This window comes from Gigantopelta aegis, chromosome 12, assembly GCF_016097555.1.
Source record: "Gigantopelta aegis isolate Gae_Host chromosome 12, Gae_host_genome, whole genome shotgun sequence".
Lineage (NCBI taxonomy): Eukaryota > Metazoa > Mollusca > Gastropoda > Neomphalida > Peltospiridae > Gigantopelta > Gigantopelta aegis.
Window position 1 is genome coordinate 35,273,995 of NC_054710.1, and position 20,582 is coordinate 35,294,576.

Here is a 20,582-nt window from a genome sequence, read left to right on the forward strand (position 1 = left end):
GTAAAGTGTGTTTTGTACAGCACAATCCCTAGAACACATTGATTAATGAATCATCAGCTACTGGATGCTTAATTTTTGGCAGTTGTGATATGGTCTTCACAGGAAACCTACCTCATATTTGCATTAGTAGCAAGGGATCTTTCATATAGTGTGCACTTCCCCACTTGCCATGACCTTTGATATGCCAGTTGTGGTAGTTGTATTGTGTTCATTCATTTGTTATGTTTTTATGAAAAATAATCATGAATTAATTGAAATATAAACTTCAAACTTGTAGGGGAACCTGAAATATTAATGTTATTATCAACTATTTGACCGAACATACGTTTTGACCACAGACATGCTAGTGAAGAACGTTCAGGTCTGTTTATCAACACACCGAAAGATATTCCATAGTTTGCAGGTGCATCACGCGGTTGCCCTGTACACGTACGTTTGGGTATCATTCTCGATTTTGACAATTTCCAAGAAAGTCCATTAATCACTGTAGAACATTATTTCTGTCAATCGTTTTCATTCTGTTGATCATACAGTTGTTATTGTTTTGTTTTTAGTCTCTTTTTTTTGTGTTTGAATTTGCGATTTACTCATACAAAAACGTCAACTTTCAAATTTCCCAGTCGTCCTTCAATATCTGTGGTGGTCATAAAACCTACTGTAATACTGAACTACCGGTTGTAATGTTTGCCCAATCAATTCACTATTATCATATAGCCATTCCCCACAGCTCATATACCTTACCATTTTGGCAATTGTAAATTCTTATTAGAGTTCCCCTATTTTTTTGAAGAGTATATAAATGTTATGTCGTTGCATGCCGATAAGTAATATATTTTGGGCCGAAATAGCGGCCATTTTGAATTGTAGCCATAAATAATAGCACTTATAAGAAACTTAGTAACTATTAATATATTGGTTCTTAACTACATCAAGGAACTATTGTGAACATGTGAGCTTAGTGCTATTTATTTCCCTGTTTGGTCCATATTAGACCTAGTGTTCCTGGACTAAAAGGCCTATATTTAAACAAATACGCCAACGGTTAATTCTGAGTAACCAATTTAAACGTCGTTCGAAATTAGACCAAAATATCTGGTATAGCAATTCGTCGTACAGTTGCAATTTAAAATTTTAAAGAATGTGTTCTGTATTGTTAAACTTATATGAAGTTGTACAAAATTGACTAACGAAAGTCATGAATAAAAGACAAAACCATAATAACTATTCGCTCTTCTTGTGCTAGCACTATTTGTTGTTACGACAGTACCGATAGTCGTTGTCAATCCCAGACACTGCTAAAATACACACTTATGTTAAAATACAACAAATAATATATTCATTGGTTGTGTTATGGTTTGAATCCAAACTCAATGCTTCCTAATAAAAGACCATGTTCTTCTCTTCATTTTTTTTTTCAGTTTCCTATATACCGATGACGTTATACTTGATTCAAAGAACGCAATCGGACTTTTGTATTTATCCAAAAAATATGACGTAACGCCCCTGGAACAGAAGTGTCTGGCGTATTTGGAGTCATCGATATCGTCACATAACGCCTGCGTCGTGATGGAACAGGCCCATTTCTATGACGAACACGACTTGAAGGTCAAGGCTATGAAATGTATCTGCGAAAACGGCAGCACAGTTCTAACATCGCCTGGATTCTCTGATCTGTGTCACTCGTGTGTTCTCGAGATCACGGAAACAGACGAACTGGTCGCATCGGAGGAGGAAGTATTTGAAGCCGTGAACGCTTGGAGTGAGGCGGAATGCAGACGACAAGGAAGGGAGATAACCCCTGGTAACAAGAGGAGTGCACTCGGGAAGGCGTTGATGAACGTGAGGTATTCTCTTCTTGGTCAGAAGTATTTTGTGGATAGCGTTTCACCAAATAAGCTGCTGACAGAAAGTGAAGAAATCACAATCTTGAAAAACTTCATCTCTCCCGATAAATCTGGTTTACCTTTCAAAAAGGAGCCCAGATGCATAACTGGAAATATTATTACTGCTAAACTGTTTTGAATCCGTGGAAAATACAAGGACGATAAAGACTCGTATACTTCTTCTTCTTCTGGTGAGCACAGAATTGTGTTTTGTGTTAATCAAACCTGTGCTCTACAAGGCTTTACCATCTCGAGTGGATCATTTGGATTCAGAGCCTTTGTGTGCGATGAAAATACTGGTGTCGATGTAGGTGAGACAAGTGATGAAAAGAGAACAGGACTGTCTTGTTGAGTTCCCGAATCAAGTCAGGATTGTCAAAGACAGGAAATACAGACTAGTTGTTAAGTACCATGGAAAACTTCGGATTTTTTATTATGAGTGTCGTGTATTAAGAGACATAGCAGAAGACGGAGACTTTGCCTGCCGCTTCTTAAATAGCACTCCAAGCGATTCTCGTGTGGTACTGAAGTTAGTCTTTCGAGTTTGATGTTGTTGTTGTGGCCCGTTTACAACTTTATCGTTGTGACATCGATACACATAGCGATGACCAACTTACACACGTCACATAAGCATGACGGTGAGAATAACAAATATAAAACAAAAACTGAAACAAAGAATAAACAAACCTAATAAACACAAATGTTCCTTTTACACGTGTTGCAAAATCACAAAACAAAATGCATGGAAAATATATTTGTGTGAGTTGTGTTTAGTAACTTGACAGAAAAAAAGTTATATTGTTAACGTCTGACCGGCCTCGGTGGCGTCGTGGCATGACATCGGTCTACAGGCTGGTAGGTACTGGGTTCGGATCCTAGTCGAGGCATGGGATTTTTAATTCAGATACCGACTCCAAACCCTGAGTGAGTGCTCCGCAAGGCTCAATGGGTAGGTGTAAACCACTTGCACCGACCAGTGATCCATAACTGGTTCAACAAAGGCCATGGTTTGTGCTATCCTGCCTGTGGGAAGCGCAAATAAAAGATCCCTTGCTGCCTGTCGTAAAAAGAGTAGCCTATGTGGCGACAGCGGGTTTCCTCTAAAAACCGTGTCAGAATGACCATATGTTTGACGTCCAATAGCCGATGATAAGATAAAAAAAATCAATGTGCTCTAGCGGCGTCGTTAAATAAAACAAACTTTACTTTACTTTACTTTGTTAACGTCTGAATAATCTAATAGACTAATTTTCTTTTTCTCATCCTGGTCGTCTTGGAAAGAAGAGGAAAACAAAAACGGGAGGTAACACACAAATATGTGAGAGCTGCAAGCGTACAATGCTACAATACATTTCCAGTCTCTCGGGTCAAAAAAACTGAACAGAAAATCACCAAGACCGCTCGTCACCCCAAATGACATCAATAACTAACATTGAGATCCAGAGTGAGCCGATACATCAACAGTATTACATAATAATAATGACTTGTAACGTTCCACTCCTGGATATAATGTTTGCAAGGCCTAAACGAAAATTGTAAAAAAAAAAAAAATCGGGAACAATTTGTAGGTCAAGACGACCTACTTTTCATGGTTTACGCCACTTTAAAGTGAATCCTTGTTCGGCCGCTATTGTCTTTACCAATTCATGCATGGTCATCAAACAGTATATGTAAAAATGTAACACTGTTCCACGCCAGTGCACCACGACTGGTGTATCAAAAGCCGTGGTATACTATATACTGTCTATGAGATAGTCCATATAAAATAGCCCTTGCCGGACATAGAATCAGACATTTTCGAACAGTTCCTCATGTAAGAAATTTCAGTTTATTTGTTCATTTTGTTGTCAGATAGACCCGTTGGTGTGGACGGCTTATGTTCCATCCACTTCATACGTCCGTCCGTTAACTTTTCAATACATGTAAAAACACAAAACCTTATAAGCAAAAACAACTTGAGATGGCAATATATAACTAGTCCAGTAAATGTAAGCCACAATGTATGTGAACCTAGAACAAATTGCAACGGAAGATTTTTTTGTGATTTTTTTTTTTTTTGATATTGTTGAGATGACCATACCGAACATTATATTCGTTCAGATAGCAGTGTATATCGTATCATTACTAGGTAACTGCGACCTATTTTACATGGTTTGCTTCACATGAAAATGAATCCTTGTCCGAGGCATTTCATACCAATCAATTTATATATGATCATAAAACCATGCACGGAAGTATATCTTTGGCTGGCGAGGTGTCACGTACAATTTGTAGGTCAAGACAACCTACTTTTCATGGTTTACGCCACTTTAAAATGAATCCTTGTTCGGCCGCTATTGTCTTTACCAATTCATGTATGGTCATCAAACAGTATATGTAAAAATGTAACACTGTTCCACGCCAGTGCACCACGACTGGTGTATAATGGAAAAATTTAGCATATTTCCTCTCTAAGACTATATGTCAAAATCACAAAAAGTTTAACATCCAATAGCTGATGATTAATAAATCAATGTACTCAGAAGATGCTGTCCTATCAAGTACAGTCTGTCCTACGAACATTAACTACATCAAGTAGTCTGCCGATGAAGACGGACAAGGTCAAACTCACGAATCGGCTTAAAGGAAGGGAAGGAAATGTTTTATTTAACGACGCACTCAGCACATTTTATTTACAGTTATATTGCGTCGAACATATGGTTAAGGACCACACATATATTGAGGGAGCAAACCCGCTGTCGCCACTTCATGAGCTACTCTTTTCGATTAGCAGCAAGGGATCTTTTTATGCACCATCCTATAGACATGTTAGCACATACCATGGCCTTTGATGTACCAGTCGTGGTGCACTGGATGGAACGAGAAATAGCACAATGGGCCCAGTGCCCACTGACTGGGATCGATCCCAAACCGACCGGGCATCAAGCGAGCGCTTTACCACTGGGCTACGTCTCGCCCCTTAGCTTAAATATGACAGAGCGCCTGCCGTTAAACATCCTAACCTTGATAACTTGATGGGAATATCGAAGAATAATGACAATAGATAGCGTTTCACGAAATAAACTGCTGACAGAAAGTGAAGAAAATACAATCTTGAAAAAATTTCGTCTCTCCCAATAAATCTGTTGTACCTTTCAAAAAGGAGCCCAGATGCAGAACTGGAAAGCTTATTACTGCTAAACTGTTTAAAAACGTCATTAAGAACTTGTATACTCCTTCTTCTGCTGAGTACAGAACTGTGTTTTCTGTTAATCAAACCTGTGCTCTACAAGGCTTTAACACTGCGGGTGGATTCTCTGGATTCAGAGCCTTTGTGTGCAATGAAGATACTGGTGCCGTTGTAGGTGAGACAGATGATGGAAAGACAACAGGCTGTCTTGTTGAGTTCCCGAATCAAGTCAGGATTGTCAAAGACAGGAAATACAGTCTAGTTGTTAAGTGTCATAAAACATTATTGTCAGCGTGGTGAATTAAGCGACATAGCAGAAGACAGCGACTTTTTCTGCCACTTCTTAAATAACACTCCAAGCGATTCACATGAGCAGGTGGTACTGAGCTTAGTCTTTCGAGTTTGATGTTGTTCTTGTACCCTGTTTACAACTTTGTAATTGTGACATCGATACACATAGCGATGACCAATTCACACAAGTCACATAAGCATGACGGTGAAAATAACAAATATAAAACAAACACTTAAACAAAGAAGAAGAAAAAAAACCTAGCACACACAAATGTACCTTTTACACGTGTTGCAAAATCACGAAACAAAATGCATGGAAAATATATTTGTGCGAGTCGTCGTTAGTAAATGGACAGAAAAAAACGTTATGTGAGACCCTACGAATTTTAATATTGTTAACATGTTTGTTATCCGGACGGCTTGGAGAATATTCTACAATGGGTTTTTTTTATATAGTTATGCTTCTTTTTTTGTTCAATTCACTAGGCGGATGAAAGCTGCTACACATCGCAGAACGCGCCGCCGATTCATACAGAAGTATTTGTATAGAAGGTTATATTTGTGTACTAAATGTTCATAAGATGACAAGGAAACAAAAACACGATAATTGTTTATACAACTGATTTTATTTCGCAAGATACATGAACAGTAACGATAATTTGTGATTGTACGTAGAGAAACTGAAGGAGGCAGAGAAGTAAATCAACCAATGAGCGTTAGGTTGTATACGAATGTAGGACGCTGTTAATTCAGCTCATTTAAAAAAAAAATACCAATGTGGTTTGCAACTGAGTAAGAAATTTAATTTTTGACAATAATTACACCTGCATATGTTGACAACAACTGTTTGCTTTTATGTTAATATAGTCAACAGTGTATTATTATTTACTTCTCTACCACCTGAAATCATCGGCTATATATTATGGCTGCTGGCGCATGCGCTGTCAAATGATAACGCCGACGAGAGGACATTTTTAAAACTAACAAATTATCGGAATAAAAGTTATAAGATGGAATACATGATTTATTTTTGTCCATTTGTGACGATTTTCACGGTTAGTGCATCAGAATAGATCAATTTTGCCGACAGTTTTGGCTCCCAGATTGTGTTCCGAGATGCTAGGAAATCGCATCTTCTGGCATCTAAAATCCCTTTTTTTTCTGGGGGAGGGCTCATGACGCGCGCGGTCGGGGGCTTCGCCCCTCCGCCTGTCTGATCCCCCCATATTTTTTTTTTCTTAACCGGAAACTCTGTAGCACCCCTGTTGAAAAAAGATTTCTGTACATTGTGCGAAGGAAACGCTAATTAAATTTAACTCTTTCATGAACACACGCAAAAATGACGTATAGTGTCAGTAGTAGTAGTAGTAGTAGTTAGTAGTAGTAGTAGTAGTAGTAGTAGTAGTAGTAGTAGTAGTAGTATAAGCCGTAGCATACTAAAATTCAAATAACTATTTCGTTGTAATAGCATAAGCACCCTTCATAAAATGTCAAAATGCATTTCAGAAATTAAAAGAGAAAATAAGCAAACCTTAAACAGACATCTCCAATATCATACACACTGTTTAAAATGCTGAATTATAAAAAATCGTATTACTGTAATGTCTTCGTTTTAAAATGTGTCTATAGCTATTTTTAATTAATATGTTTGTATATATTCTGAGAAGAACCCCTGTTGTCATTTTGTCACTGTAAATACCCATTTGTACAATAATTCCTCATATGATGTTTTTTGACGGTCTGAGTGTACCGAAATAAAGCTTCAAAGTTTCATGTACATGTAGTAATTTTATTTGGGGATGGATTTGTTGTTATTGGTGATTAAATATGTAGGAAATGACTCCTTAGTTGGCGTTTTTGTTTCGTTTGTGTGTGTGTGTGTGTGTGTGTGTGCGTGTATGTGTGTGTGCCCTTGTGCGTGTATGTGTGTGTATGTGTGGGTATGGGTGTGCCCTTGTGTATGTGTGCGTGTATGTGTGTGCCCTTGTGCGTGTATGTGTGTGTGTGTGCGTGCGAGTGTGTGTATGTATGTGTGCGTGCGTGTGTGCGTGCGTGCGTGTTGTATATTTCTAATTATTTACAAAGTTTGAAGCATGAATTTTTTTTATATTGCTTCAGATATACAGCATCCCAGCCAGTGCTCCATGACTGGTATATATACCAAAGGCCGTTGTAGGCTATGTGCTATTATGTGTATGGTAAAGACCGGCGTCGTGGTTAGGCCATCGGTCTACAGGCTGGTAGGTACTGGGTTCGGATCCCAGTCGAGCCATGGAGTTTTTAATCCAGATACCGACTCCAAGGCTCAATGGGTAGGTGTAAACCACTTGCACCGACCAGTGACCCATAACTTTTTCAACAAAGGCCATGATTTGTGCTATCCTGCTTGTGGGAAGCGCAAATAAAAGATCCCTTGCTGCCTGTCCTAAAAAAGTGGCCTATGTGGCCATAGCGGGTTTCCTCTAAAAAACAGTGTCAGAATGACCATATGTTTGACGTCCAATAGCCGATGATAAGATTTAAAAAATCAATGTGCTCTAGTGGCGTCGTTAAATAAATCAAACTTCTTCCTAATTCACAAAGGTCTCTTAGGCTTTGCTAGACAACAGACCATCCTCTTTGCAAGTATTTTTTGCATTGCACTGCGATGTCGCAAAGTTGCGAGAGTTGAGTGAATTAGGTCCCAGAGTCCCACCTGTTTTTACTCCCGTCAATATTTTGCGTTGCACTTTAAAAATATGTGAAACTTTCTTTTTTAGTATAATGCAATCTGTAATGTGAGTCTTGTATACAGAGGTCAAGTGAGAGTTGTTTTCCTTTAACCAACAGAGAAGTGAAAATAAAGTGATAATAATGTGCCCATCTAATCGGAGTAGCCAGAAGAATCATTGTGTATATACCCCTACCCCCCACCCCACCCCCACCCCCCGTGGGCAATCATCGTGTATATACCCCCACCCCCAACCCCGCGGTGAATCATTGTGTATATACCCCTACCCCCCCCCCCCACCCCCGTGGTCAATCATCGTGTATATACCCCCACCCCCAACCCCGCGGTGAATCATTGTGTATATACACCCACCCCTACCCCGCGGTGAATCATTGTGTATATACCCCCCCCCCCCCGGTGAATCATTGTGTATATACACACACACACACCCCACGGTGAATCATTGTGTATATACCCCCCCCCCCCCCGCGGTGAATCATTGTGTATACACACACACACACACACACACACACACACACACACACCGCGGTGATGGTGGTTTTGTGGTTTCGTTTTGATGGTGGTAATGGTGGTTTTGTGGTTTCGTTTTTGATTTTTTTTCGGTTTTATTTTTTATGTTTTAATTTTTATATATATATTTTTTCATTCTATTTTATTTGTTCATTTATTTTTATAAAACAAATTTTTTTTGGGGGGGGGTTTGGGGGGTGTTAGTTGGGAGTGTATTATTTGTTTCTTGTTTTATGTTTCCGGGTGTGTTTGTTTGTTGATCGAAACAATAAAAGCATTATAAGCAACGACTTTGCTCGTTTACTTTGATCGAATTTTGGCAGGTCGCCGGCACGCACGCACACACACGCAGGCACAAACACGCACGGATAAAGAGAAGGTGGTAGGGATATATGGAGACAGTTGGCAGAAAGAGACAGACAAACAAGTTTGATTTGTTTAACAAAAACAACTAGAGCATATTGATATATTAAACTAATGTAACCTAGTTAAGTTTCTTTTGTTTAATATAATATAACTAACCTGTTTTTAAGCAAATAGTTGTGTTAGCAGGTATTATTTTAAAGTTCCCACATCATCTAATATCGTATAAAGTGATCTTTAATAAACAGCTACCCATTTCAATAGGCTACTTTGGTGGCTGCGTAACACATATTTCACTAACATAATTGGCTTGCCATTGGTAAATGTGATGTCAGAGATGACATTTTCCGAGGTAGCCCAAACGAATTAAGAACATGTACACAGACTAGAACAATCTGGTGTTAGGAATGTAACTATCAATCGATAAGTCGACATGTGACGATATTTCTGTCTACAATACGGTTATCGATACATTAAAAAAATCAAATCGACTTTTCTCAAGTTAATTTTGATTGGCTTTTGTCAATATTTTTGGACAAACGCTTGCTCGGACAACAAGGGTGGGGGCCAGGGAGGCCTGTACCTCCCCCTAATCAATTAAAATGTCCATTTTAGAAGAATTGTTGTTTTTTTGTTGTTGGTTTTTTAAAAATTAAAGTACCCTTTTTTTTTTTTTAGGAAATTGCACCATGTGCCCTTTTGCCCTTGGTCTCTCCTTAAATGTGTCCTGGGTCCGCCCTTGGGATAGAGTACTTAATCGGCATTATTTGTCATTTGTGTGGCATGCTCCTGAACTGATGTACCACCAAATAATAATACCGGTGAAATGTTATGTAAATATGTAGAGAATAAGTGGTTAGTGTCTTAAAGGGACTGTCCAGAGATTGCAGCCATTGCAATGTGTTTGCGATAACAGAGTCTTGTTGGCGACTACTTTCATACTAAATACATGTTCTTGTTTACAATACCAGTGTCTGTATATCGAATGTGTTTCCGATCGTATACTAATGTTTGTAGCACTCAGCTTTTACTTTAATTCGTGATATATATTGTTTGTACGTATCTAATTATTGGGAGGTAGAATCCGGTTTGGGCTACTACAAGCATTAGGACAACAACAAACACATTGCAAATACATACACTGATATTCTAAATTAGAAAATGTATTTAATTTGTATGTTACGTCTTGAAAAGGTTCTATTGGTCGGAAACAGTTTACGATTGCTGTAAACTCAGGACTGTGCCTTTAATGGGACATTCCTGAGTGTGTTCATTGTAAGATGTTTCCGACTAATAAAATATTTCTACGGTTAAAGTTACATATTAAATATATTTTCTGGTTTAGAATATCAGTGTCTGTATATTCAATGTGTTTCTGGTCGTCTTAATATTTGTAAGAAGCCCAAACTGGATTTCGTCTTCAAATAATTTCGTACGTACGAACAAATTATATTTATGGAAATACAATGAAATCTACCGGCCTCGGTGGCGTCGTGGTTAGGCCATCGGTCTACAGGCTGGTAGGTACTGGGTTCGGATCCCAGTCGAGGCATGGGATTTTTAATCCAGATACCGACTCCAAACCCTGAGTGAGTGCTCCGCAAGGCTCAATGGGTAGGTGTAAGCCACATGCATCGACCAGTAATCCATAACTGGTTCAACAAAGGCCATGGTTTGTGCTATCCTGCCTGTGGAAAGCGCAAATAAAAGATCCTTGCTGCCTGTCGTAAAAGAGTAGCCTATGTGGCGACAGCGGGTTTCCTCTAAAAAACAGTGTCAGAATGACCATATGTTTGACGTCCACTAGCCGATGATAAGATAAACAAATCAATGTGCTCTAGTGGCGTCGTTAAATAAACACCAACTTCTTCTTTTTTTTAAATGAAATTTAACCTAGTACAAAATTAGAACGATCAAGAAACACGTTTAATATACAGCTACTAATATTTTATGCAGAAAGAAAATATCTTTTGATATGTAATACAATCGTTAAAAGTCTTTGTTAGTCGATAACAGCTTAAAAATTGCAGCAAACTCAGGAATGTCCCTTTAATAAGTTTGTCTTATAGTAACAACAAACAACTAACCCAAATAATAATATAGTTGATTAGAATGTTATTCACATTGTTATATGATGTATTTTAGTACGATTTTTTGGCGTCGTTGTTAGTTTAGGCCATACATGTATTGAGAGAACCCCCCCCCCTCGGCCCTTTTATGTATTTTTTTGATTTTTTTTATTTGGGATTATGGGGATTTTTCTATGTATGTAACCATACACATTTTTGTGTTTTTACGGCCTTTGATGTATTGATGTCGTAGTATTACCCCCCCCCCCCAGTGTTTAGAGCCCCAATGGGATTACCGACGTGTTCTTTGTTAGGACAGTTTTTGAGTTTAGAGAAATTTTATGTTCCGCAACTTGATATATCAATTTTTGAGTGTTTTTTTGATTTAGGGGGGTGGGTTATAGAATTTTATTAGTATATTGTTTTTTGACGGAAGCTCTTGTATTATTTTTTAGTGTTTGTATTAGGTTTAGTATTCTTTTTGTATTGATGAATAGTTTTTGTTCTGTTATGGTTTGTTGAATGGTTAGAATATGTTCTGTGATGATTTAATTTTCGAGGTTTTTTATTATGTTGTTAGTTTTGATCCCCCCGCTCCCCCCCCCCTTGAGAAGATGTATTGTGGTGATTTTGATTTTATGTCCCATTTTTTTTTATTTTTAGTTTTTTATTAGTTTGTGTATTTTTTTTTTTTTTAAATTGCATTTATTTTTTGTTTTTTTGTTTTTTAGAATAGTTTATTTTATGTTGTTTATTTTTTGGGTATATTGAAGTTATATTTTATTTTTTTATGGTATGTGCCCCATTGTTTTTTGTGATTGTAATTTTATTTGATTTTATTATCCTATGATTTTTCATTCGTATTTTGGTAGTTTGGACATAGACGTTTGATTTTTTGGACATTGTAGGAGTAGGCTATTGATGTTTTGATCCAGTATCCACAGAAAGGTCTATGATACGAGAATATGAAGATCCTTGTGATTATTGTTTTTTTTTTTCTTTGAAGTGGCGACTGTAGGTTTTATTTTTTTTTTTTTTTCACAATGGGCCCAGTGCCCACTGACTGGGATTCGATCCCAAACCGACAGGGCCTCAGCGAGCGGGGCTTGTACACTCGGCTACGTCTCGCCCCTTAGCTTAAATATGGACAGAGCGCCTGCCGTTAAACATCCTAACCTTGATAACTTGATGGGAATATCGAAGAATAAGGGACAATAGATAGCGTTTCACGAAATAACCTGCTGACAGAAAGTGAAGAAAATACAATCTTGAAAAAATTTCGTCTCTCCCCAATAAATCTGTTGTACCTTTCAAAAAGGAGCCCAGATGCAGAACTGGACAAGCTTATTACTTCTAAACTGTTTAAAACGTCATTAAGAACTTGTATACTCCTTCTTCTGCTGAGTACAGAACTGTGTTTTCTGTTAATCAACCTGTGCTCTACAAGGCTTTAACACTGCGGGTGGATTCTCTGGATTCAGAGCCTTTGTGTGCAATGAAGATACTGGTGCGGTTGTAGGTGAGACAGAATGATGGAAAGACAACAGTCTGTCTTGTTGAGTTCCCGAATCAAGTCAGGATTGTCAAAGACAGGAAATACAGTCTAGTTGTTAGTGTCATAAAACATTATTGTCAGCGTGGTGAATTAAGCGACATAGCAGAAGACAGCGACTTTTTCTGCCACTTCTTAAATAACACTCCAAGCGATTCACATGAGCAGGTGGTACTGATCTTAGTCTTTCGAGTTTGATGTTGTTTCTTGTACCCTGTTTACAACTTTGTAATTGTGACATCGATACACATAGCGATGACCAATTCACACAAGTCACATAAGCATGACGGTGAAAATAACAAATATAAAACAAACACTTAAACAAAGAAGAAGAAAAAAAAACCTAGCACACACAAATGTACCTTTTACACGTGTTGCAAAATCACGAAACAAAATGCATGGAAAATATATTTGTGCGAGTTCGTCGTTAGTAAATGGACAGAAAAAACGTTATGTGAGACCCTACGAATTTTAATATTGTTTAACATGTTTGTTATCCGGACGGCTTGGAGAATATTCTACAATGGGTTTTTTTTTATATCGTTATGCTTCTTTTTTGTTCAATTCACTAGGCGGATGAAAGCTGCTACACATCGCAGAACGCGCCGCCGATTCATACAGAAGTATTTGTATAGAAGGTTATATTTGTGTACTAAATGTTCATAATATGACAAGGAAAAAAAACACGATAATTGTTTATACAACTGATTTTATTTCGCAAGATACATGAACAGTAACGATAATTTGTGATTGTACGTAGAGAAACTGAAGGAGGCAGAGAAGTAAATCAACCAATGAGCGTTTAGGTTGTATACGAATGTAGGACGCTGTTAATTCAGCTCATTTAAAAAAAAAATACCATGTGGTTTGCAACTGAGTAAGAAATTTAATTTTTGACAATAATTACACCTGCATATGTTGACAACAACTGTTTGCTTTTATGTTAATATAGTCAACAGTGTATTATTATTTACTTCTCTACCACCTGAAATCATCGGCTATATATTATGGCTGCTGGCGCATGCGCTGTCAAATGATAACGCCGACGAGAGGACATTTTTAAATGTATAAATTATCGGAATAAAAGTTATAAGATGGAATACATGATTTATTTTTGTCCATTTGTGACGATTTTCACGGTTAGTGCATCAGAATAGATCAATTTTGCCGACAGTTTTGGCTCCCAGATTGTGTTCCGAGATGCTAGGAAATCGCATCTTCTGGCATCTAAAATCCATTTTTTTTCTGGGGGAGGGCTCATGACGCGCGCGGTCGGGGGCTTCGCCCCTCCGCCTGTCTGATCCCCCCATATTTTTTTTTTTCTGGCGGAAACTCTGTAGCACCCCTGTTGAAAACAGATTATGTACATTGTGCGAAGGAAACGCTAATTAAATTTAACTCTTTCATGAACACACGCAAAATGACGTATAGTGTCAGTAGTAGTAGTAGTAGTAGTAGTAGTAGTAGTAGTAGTAGTAGTAGTAGTAGTAGTAGTAGTAGTATAAGCCGTAGCATACTAAAATTCAAATAACTATTTCGTTGTAATAGCATAAGCACCCTTCATAAAATGTCAAAATGCATTTCAGAAATTAAAAGAGAAAATAAGCAAACCTTAAACAGACATCTCCAATATCACTACACACTGTTTAAAATGCTGAATTATAAAAAATCGTATTACTGTAATGTCTTCGTTTTAAAATGTGTCTATAGCTATTTTTAATTAATATGTTTGTATATATTCTGAGAAGAACCCCTGTTGTCATTTTGTCACTGTAAATACCCATTGTACAATAATTCCTCATATGATGTTTTTGACGGTCTGAGTGTACCGAAATAAAGCTTCAAAGTTTCATGTAGTAATTTTATTTGGGAATGGATTTGTTGTTATTGGTGATTAAATATGTAGGAAATGACTCCTTAGTTGGCGTTTTTGTTTCGTTTGTGTGTGTGTGTGTGTGTGTGTGTGCGTGTATGTGTGTGCCCTTGTGCGTGTATGTGTGTGTATGTGTGGGTATGGGTGTGCCCTTGTGTATGTGTGCGTGTATGTGTGTGCCCTTGTGCGTGTGTGTATGTGTGTGTGTGCGTGCGAGTGTGTGTATGTATGTGTGCGTGCGTGTGTGCGTGCGTGTGTGTTGTATATTTCTAATTATTTACAAAGTTTGAAGCATGAATTTTTTTTATATTGCTTCAGATATACAGCATCCCAGCCAGTGCTCCATGACTGGTATATATACCAAAGGCCGTTGTAGGCTATGTGCTATTATGTGTATGGTAAAGACCGGCGTCGTGGTTAGGCCATCGGTCTACAGGCTGGTAGGTACTGGGTTCGGATCCCAGTCGAGGCATGGAGTTTTTAATCCAGATACCGCCTCCAAGGCTCAATGGGTAGGTGTAAACCACTTGCACCGACCAGTGACCCATAACTTTTTCAACAAAGGCCATGATTTGTGCTATCCTGCTTGTGGGAAGCGCAAATAAAAGATCCCTTGCTGCCTGTCCTAAAAAAGTGGCCTATGTGGCCATAGCGGGTTTCCTCTAAAAAACAGTGTCAGAATGACCATATGTTTGACGTCCAATAGCCGATGATAAGATTTAAAAAAATCAATGTGCTCTAGTGGCGTCGTTAAATAAATCAAACTTCTTCCTAATTCACAAAGGTCTCTTAGGCTTTGCTAGACAACAGACCATCCTCTTTGCAAGTATTTTTGCATTGCACTGCGATGTCGCAAAGTTGCGAGAGTTGAGTGAATTAGGTCCCAGAGTCCCACCTGTTTTTACTCCCGTCAATATTTTGCGTTGCACTTTAAAAATATGTGAAACTTTCTTTTTTAGTATAATGCAATCTGTAATGTGAGTCTTGTATACAGAGGTCAAGTGAGAGTTGTTTTCCTTTAACCAACAGAGAAGTGAAAATAAAGTGATAATAATGTGCCCATCTAATCGGAGTAGCCAGAAGAATCATTGTGTATATACCCCTACCCCCCCCCCCACCCCCCCCCCCGTGGGCAATCATCGTGTATATACCCCCACCCCCAACCCCGCGGTGAATCATTGTGTATATACCCCTACCCCCCCCCCCCACCCCCGTGGTCAATCATCGTGTATATACCCCCACCCCCAACCCCGCGGTGAATCATTGTGTATATACACCCACCCCTACCCCGCGGTGAATCATTGTGTATATACCCCCCCCCCCCGGTGAATCATTGTGTATATACACACACACACACCCCACGGTGAATCATTGTGTATATACCCCCCCCCCCCCCCCGCGGTGAATCATTGTGTATACACACACACACACACACACACACACACACCACCGCGGTGATGGTGGTTTTGTGGTTTCGTTTTGATGGTGGTAATGGTGGTTTTGTGGTTTCGTTTTGATTTTTTTTCGGTTTTATTTTTATGTTTTAATTTTTATATATATATTTTTTCATTCTATTTTATTTGTTCATTTATTTTTATAAAACAAATTTTTTTTGGGGGGGGGTTGGGGGGTGTTAGTTGGGAGTGTATTATTTGTTTCTTGTTTTATGTTTCCGGGTGTGTTTGTTTGTTGATCGAAACAATAAAAGCATTATAAGCAACGACTTTGCTCGTTTACTTTGATCGAATTTTGGCAGGTCGCCGGCACGCACGCACACACACGCAGGCACAAACACGCACGGATAAAGAGAAGGTGGTAGGGATATATGGAGACAGTTGGCAGAAAGAGACAGACAAACAAGTTTGATTTGTTTAACAAAACAACTAGAGCATATTGATATATTAAACTAATGTAACCTAGTTAAAGTTTCTTTTGTTTAAATATAATATAACTAACCTGTTTTAAGCAAATAGTTGTGTTAGCAGGTATTATTTTAAAGTTCCCACATCATCTAATATCGTATAAAGTGATCTTTAATAAACAGCTACCCATTTCAATAGGCTACTTTGGTGGCTGCGTAACACATATTTCACTAACATAATTGGCTTGCCATTGGTAAATGTGATGTCAGAGATGACATTTTCCGAGGTAGCCCAAACGAATTAAGAACATGTACACAGACTAGAACAATCTGGTGTTAGGAATGTAACTATCAATCGATAAGTCGACATGTGACGATATTTCTGTCTACAATACGGTTATCGATACATTAAAAAAATCAAATCGACTTTTCTCAAGTTAATTTTGATTGGCTTTTGTCAATATTTTTGGACAAACGCTTGCTCGGACAACAAGGGTGGGGGCCAGGGAGGCCTGTACCTCCCCCTAATCAATTAAAATGTCCATTTTAGAAGAATTGTTGTTTTTTTGTTGTTGGTTTTTTAAAAATTAAAGTACCCTTTTTTTTTTTAGGAAATTGCACCATGTGCCCTTTTGCCCTTGGTCTCTCCTTAAAATGTGTCCTGGGTCCGCCCTTGGGATAGAGTACTTAATCGGCATTATTTGTCATTTGTGTGGCATGCTCCTGAACTGATGTACCACCAAATAATAATACCGGTGAAATGTTATGTAAATATGTAGAGAATAAGTGGTTAGTGTCTTAAAGGGACTGTCCAGAGATTGCAGCCATTGCAATGTGTTTGCGATAACAGAGTCTTGTTGGCGACTACTTTCATACTAAATACATGTTCTTGTTTACAATACCAGTGTCTGTATATCGAATGTGTTTCCGATCGTATACTAATGTTTGTAGCACTCAGCTTTTACTTTAATTCGTGATATATATTGTTTGTACGTATCTAATTATTGGGAGGTAGAATCCGGTTTGGGCTACTACAAGCATTAGGACAACAACAAACACATTGCAAATACATACACTGATATTCTAAATTAGAAAATGTATTTAATTTGTATGTTACGTCTTGAAAAGGTTCTATTGGTCGGAAACAGTTTACGATTGCTGTAAACTCAGGACTGTGCCTTTAATGGGACATTCCTGAGTGTGTTCATTGTAAGATGTTTCCGACTAATAAAATATTTCTACGGTTAAAGTTACATATTAAATATATTTTCTGGTTTAGAATATCAGTGTCTGTATATTCAATGTGTTTCTGGTCGTCTTAATATTTGTAAGAAACCCAAACTGGATTTCGTCTTCAAATAATTTCGTACGTACGAACAAATTATATTTATGGAAATAAAATGAAATCTACCGGCCTCGGTGGCGTCGTGGTTAGGCCATCGGTCTACAGGCTGGTAGGTACTGGGTTCGGATCCCAGTCGAGGCATGGGATTTTTAATCCAGATACCGACTCCAAACCCTGAGTGAGTGCTCCGCAAGGCTCAATGGGTAGGTGTAAGCCACATGCATCGACCAGTAATCCATAACTGGTTCAACAAAGGCCATGGTTTGTGCTATCCTGCCTGTGGAAAGCGCAAATAAAAGATCCCTTGCTGCCTGTCGTAAAAGAGTAGCCTATGTGGCGACAGCGGGTTTCCTCTAAAAAACAGTGTCAGAATGACCATATGTTTGACGTCCACTAGCCGATGATAAGATAAACAAATCAATGTGCTCTAGTGGCGTCGTTAAATAAAACAAACTTCTTCTTTTTTTTAAATGAAATTTAACCTAGTACAAAAATTAGAACGATCAGAAACACGTTTAATATACAGCTACTAATATTTTATGCAGAAAAATATCTTTTGATATGTAATTACAATCGTTAAAAAGTCTTTGTTAGTCGATAACAGCTTAAAAATTGCAGCAAACTCAGGAATGTCCCTTTAATAAGTTTGTCTTATAGTAACAACAACAACTAACAATAATAATATAGTTGAATGTAATATCCAACTGATTACACCATCCTTGTATAAGAGTGCAGAGGGGTACTACCAGCCACAAAGCGGAGGCTAAGGGGTGGGGGGGGGGGGGGATGTTTATTTAACAATGCACACAACACATTTTATTTACGATTATATGGCGTCGAACATATGGTTAGGGACCACACACATATTGAGAGAGGAAACCCGCTGTCGCCACTCCATTGGCTACTTTTTTTCGATTAGCAGCACGGGATCTTTCATATGCACCATACCATACACAGGATAGCACATATCACGGCCTTTGATGTACCAGTCGTGGTGCACTGGCCGGAGCGAGAAAAAGCCCAATGGGCCCACCGACGGGGATCGATCCTAGACAGACCGCGCATCAAACGATTGCTTTACCACCGGGCTACGCCCCGCCCGGGAGGGGGGGGGGGGGGGGGGGGGGGGGGGGGGGGGGAGTATCTGAAGAAGACCACGGTTATTTGTGAATCTTCAGCTGAGGTTTAGCATGCCAGCCCCTGGCATCCTAAATGACCACCTATGGTTTAGAAATAAAGAAAGATACAGGTATTTAATCTTACGGAAATTACAAAATATCCATAATTATAAAGAGGACTCATTTTAAAAATTTGAATTAAATTGTTACATTCCAAAATATGTCCCAAAACTGGATGGTTTTGGGTGCATATTTGTCAATGTACTTCATATTACAAATACTTAGCCTTCAAACATGCATCTATGTAAAAACAATTGAACACGCGCACACTCTTTGGGTACACAAGAGAGTTAATTCTATTCTACTACCAAAATATGCCCCCCCCCCCCCCCCCCACACACACACACAAACACACACACTGTTGAAAGACGGATCTCAATATGGATTGATAGGGTGTGACATATAAATGTAGTTTAGGGACATGGACCCATTAGGCTATTTCTCGTTCCATCCAGTACTCCACACAAAGGTCTGTGGTACGACACATATAAAAGATCCCTTCCTGCTAATCGAAAAGAGTAGTCCATGAAGTGGCGACAGCGGGTTTCTTCTCTCAATATATGTGTTGTCTTTAACCATATGTTAGACGTCATATGACCGGCAATAAAATGTGTTGAGTGCTTTGTTAAATAAAACATTTCCTTCTTCCTTCTGCTCTCCGATTTTTTTTTAATGAAGATGCCCATAGACGCGTTTCCATAGTGTGTGGTGGTAAAACAAGGTACCATTTTTCAAATGGCGTTTATGGAAAGCGAGCCTAAATTAGTTGTTTTCAGTTTTTACCTGCTCTACATTGGTTGAGAAAAGCCATTGCAATTACTGCAAAAATGAGACGCATCTTTGGTGACGTCATACCTGCAATAAAACAATGAATAGCATATTAAACACAGAATAGGTGAGGTATATACACCTTTCTAATCAGCTCACTATCATTATAATATTTTAAGGGTGGGGATTTATTTCAGTCGGTCGAGTACTTATTTGAGGTGCTTCCATCTCAGGATCGAACCGCCAGATTGAACGGACCTTGCCGGATAGCGTTAATGGACGTCCGACGGAGAGCAAAATGTTCAATCCGTTCTTCTCCGTTCATATGCGTTTCCTGTCCGTTTATTGTTCGGCGAATGCGTTCCTCGTCGGGCAAGGTCCGGCGAGGTCCGTTCAATCCGGTGGAAAATTTTGTGCATGCACAAAATTTGAAACGGATTGCACCGGGCAAAGGCGTCTGCCGGTTTTAGGCTTGTTGTACGCTGGGCATGCGTTTTGTTCGGAACTCGTGTGTTCCTCGTCAGTTCGCATTCGTTGATGTTAAAACAATTAAATATACCTGCAATGTTTCTTTCTTTCCGTTTCCTTCGTTGACACACAGAACCGCAGATGTTTTAAGTGTTATCGTTGCAAGCAGATGTGTTTGTTTCTTCACAAAATAGTAAAACAAATAATAGTAATAATAATAGTAATAATAATAACCCGAGTATTTATGAGCAAGAAATAGTTTGCGGCCTGATAGTTGTGGGTAACTAAGAATACGTCACTAGTCCGAGCATTTGGTGACGTCAGGACCAACTGCACACCCAGGGATAGTGACGTCAAAGTACTGTGTACGGTTACGTTTAGAATCACGTGATCAATAATAGTGATTATCACCATGTAGGTGATTATGACCTTTTAGGTACTTTCTGTAAAAGCAAAGCCTGTAATCCAACCTCATTTAAAGATTGTGCATTTAGTCCAAGCTCCAGATCCTGTAGAGGCGC

General features: G+C 38.7%; 1 protein-coding gene and 1 long non-coding RNA gene across 2 annotated transcripts in view; one reads left to right on the plus strand and one right to left on the minus strand.

Moving 5' to 3' along the window:
• Nucleotides 1-2,779, plus strand: part of LOC121386910 (BTB/POZ domain-containing protein 2-like) — a 157,803-nt gene extending 155,024 nt beyond the window's left edge. Inside the window, exon 4 of the mRNA XM_041517955.1 lies at nt 1,419-2,779. Coding sequence (XP_041373889.1) covers nt 1,419-2,022 — 604 coding nt within the window. The 3' untranslated portion in view covers nt 2,023-2,779. The remainder of the gene's footprint in view (nt 1-1,418) is intronic.
• Nucleotides 2,780-13,442: 10,663 nt separating this feature from the next.
• Nucleotides 13,443-20,380, minus strand: LOC121386917. The gene is made up of 3 exons (XR_005959735.1): nt 20,153-20,380; nt 19,609-19,680; nt 13,443-13,913 (listed from the first exon to the last, which is right to left on the minus strand). It is a non-coding gene; the product is annotated as an uncharacterized LOC121386917 (long non-coding RNA).
• Nucleotides 20,381-20,582: the final 202 nt, after the last annotated feature.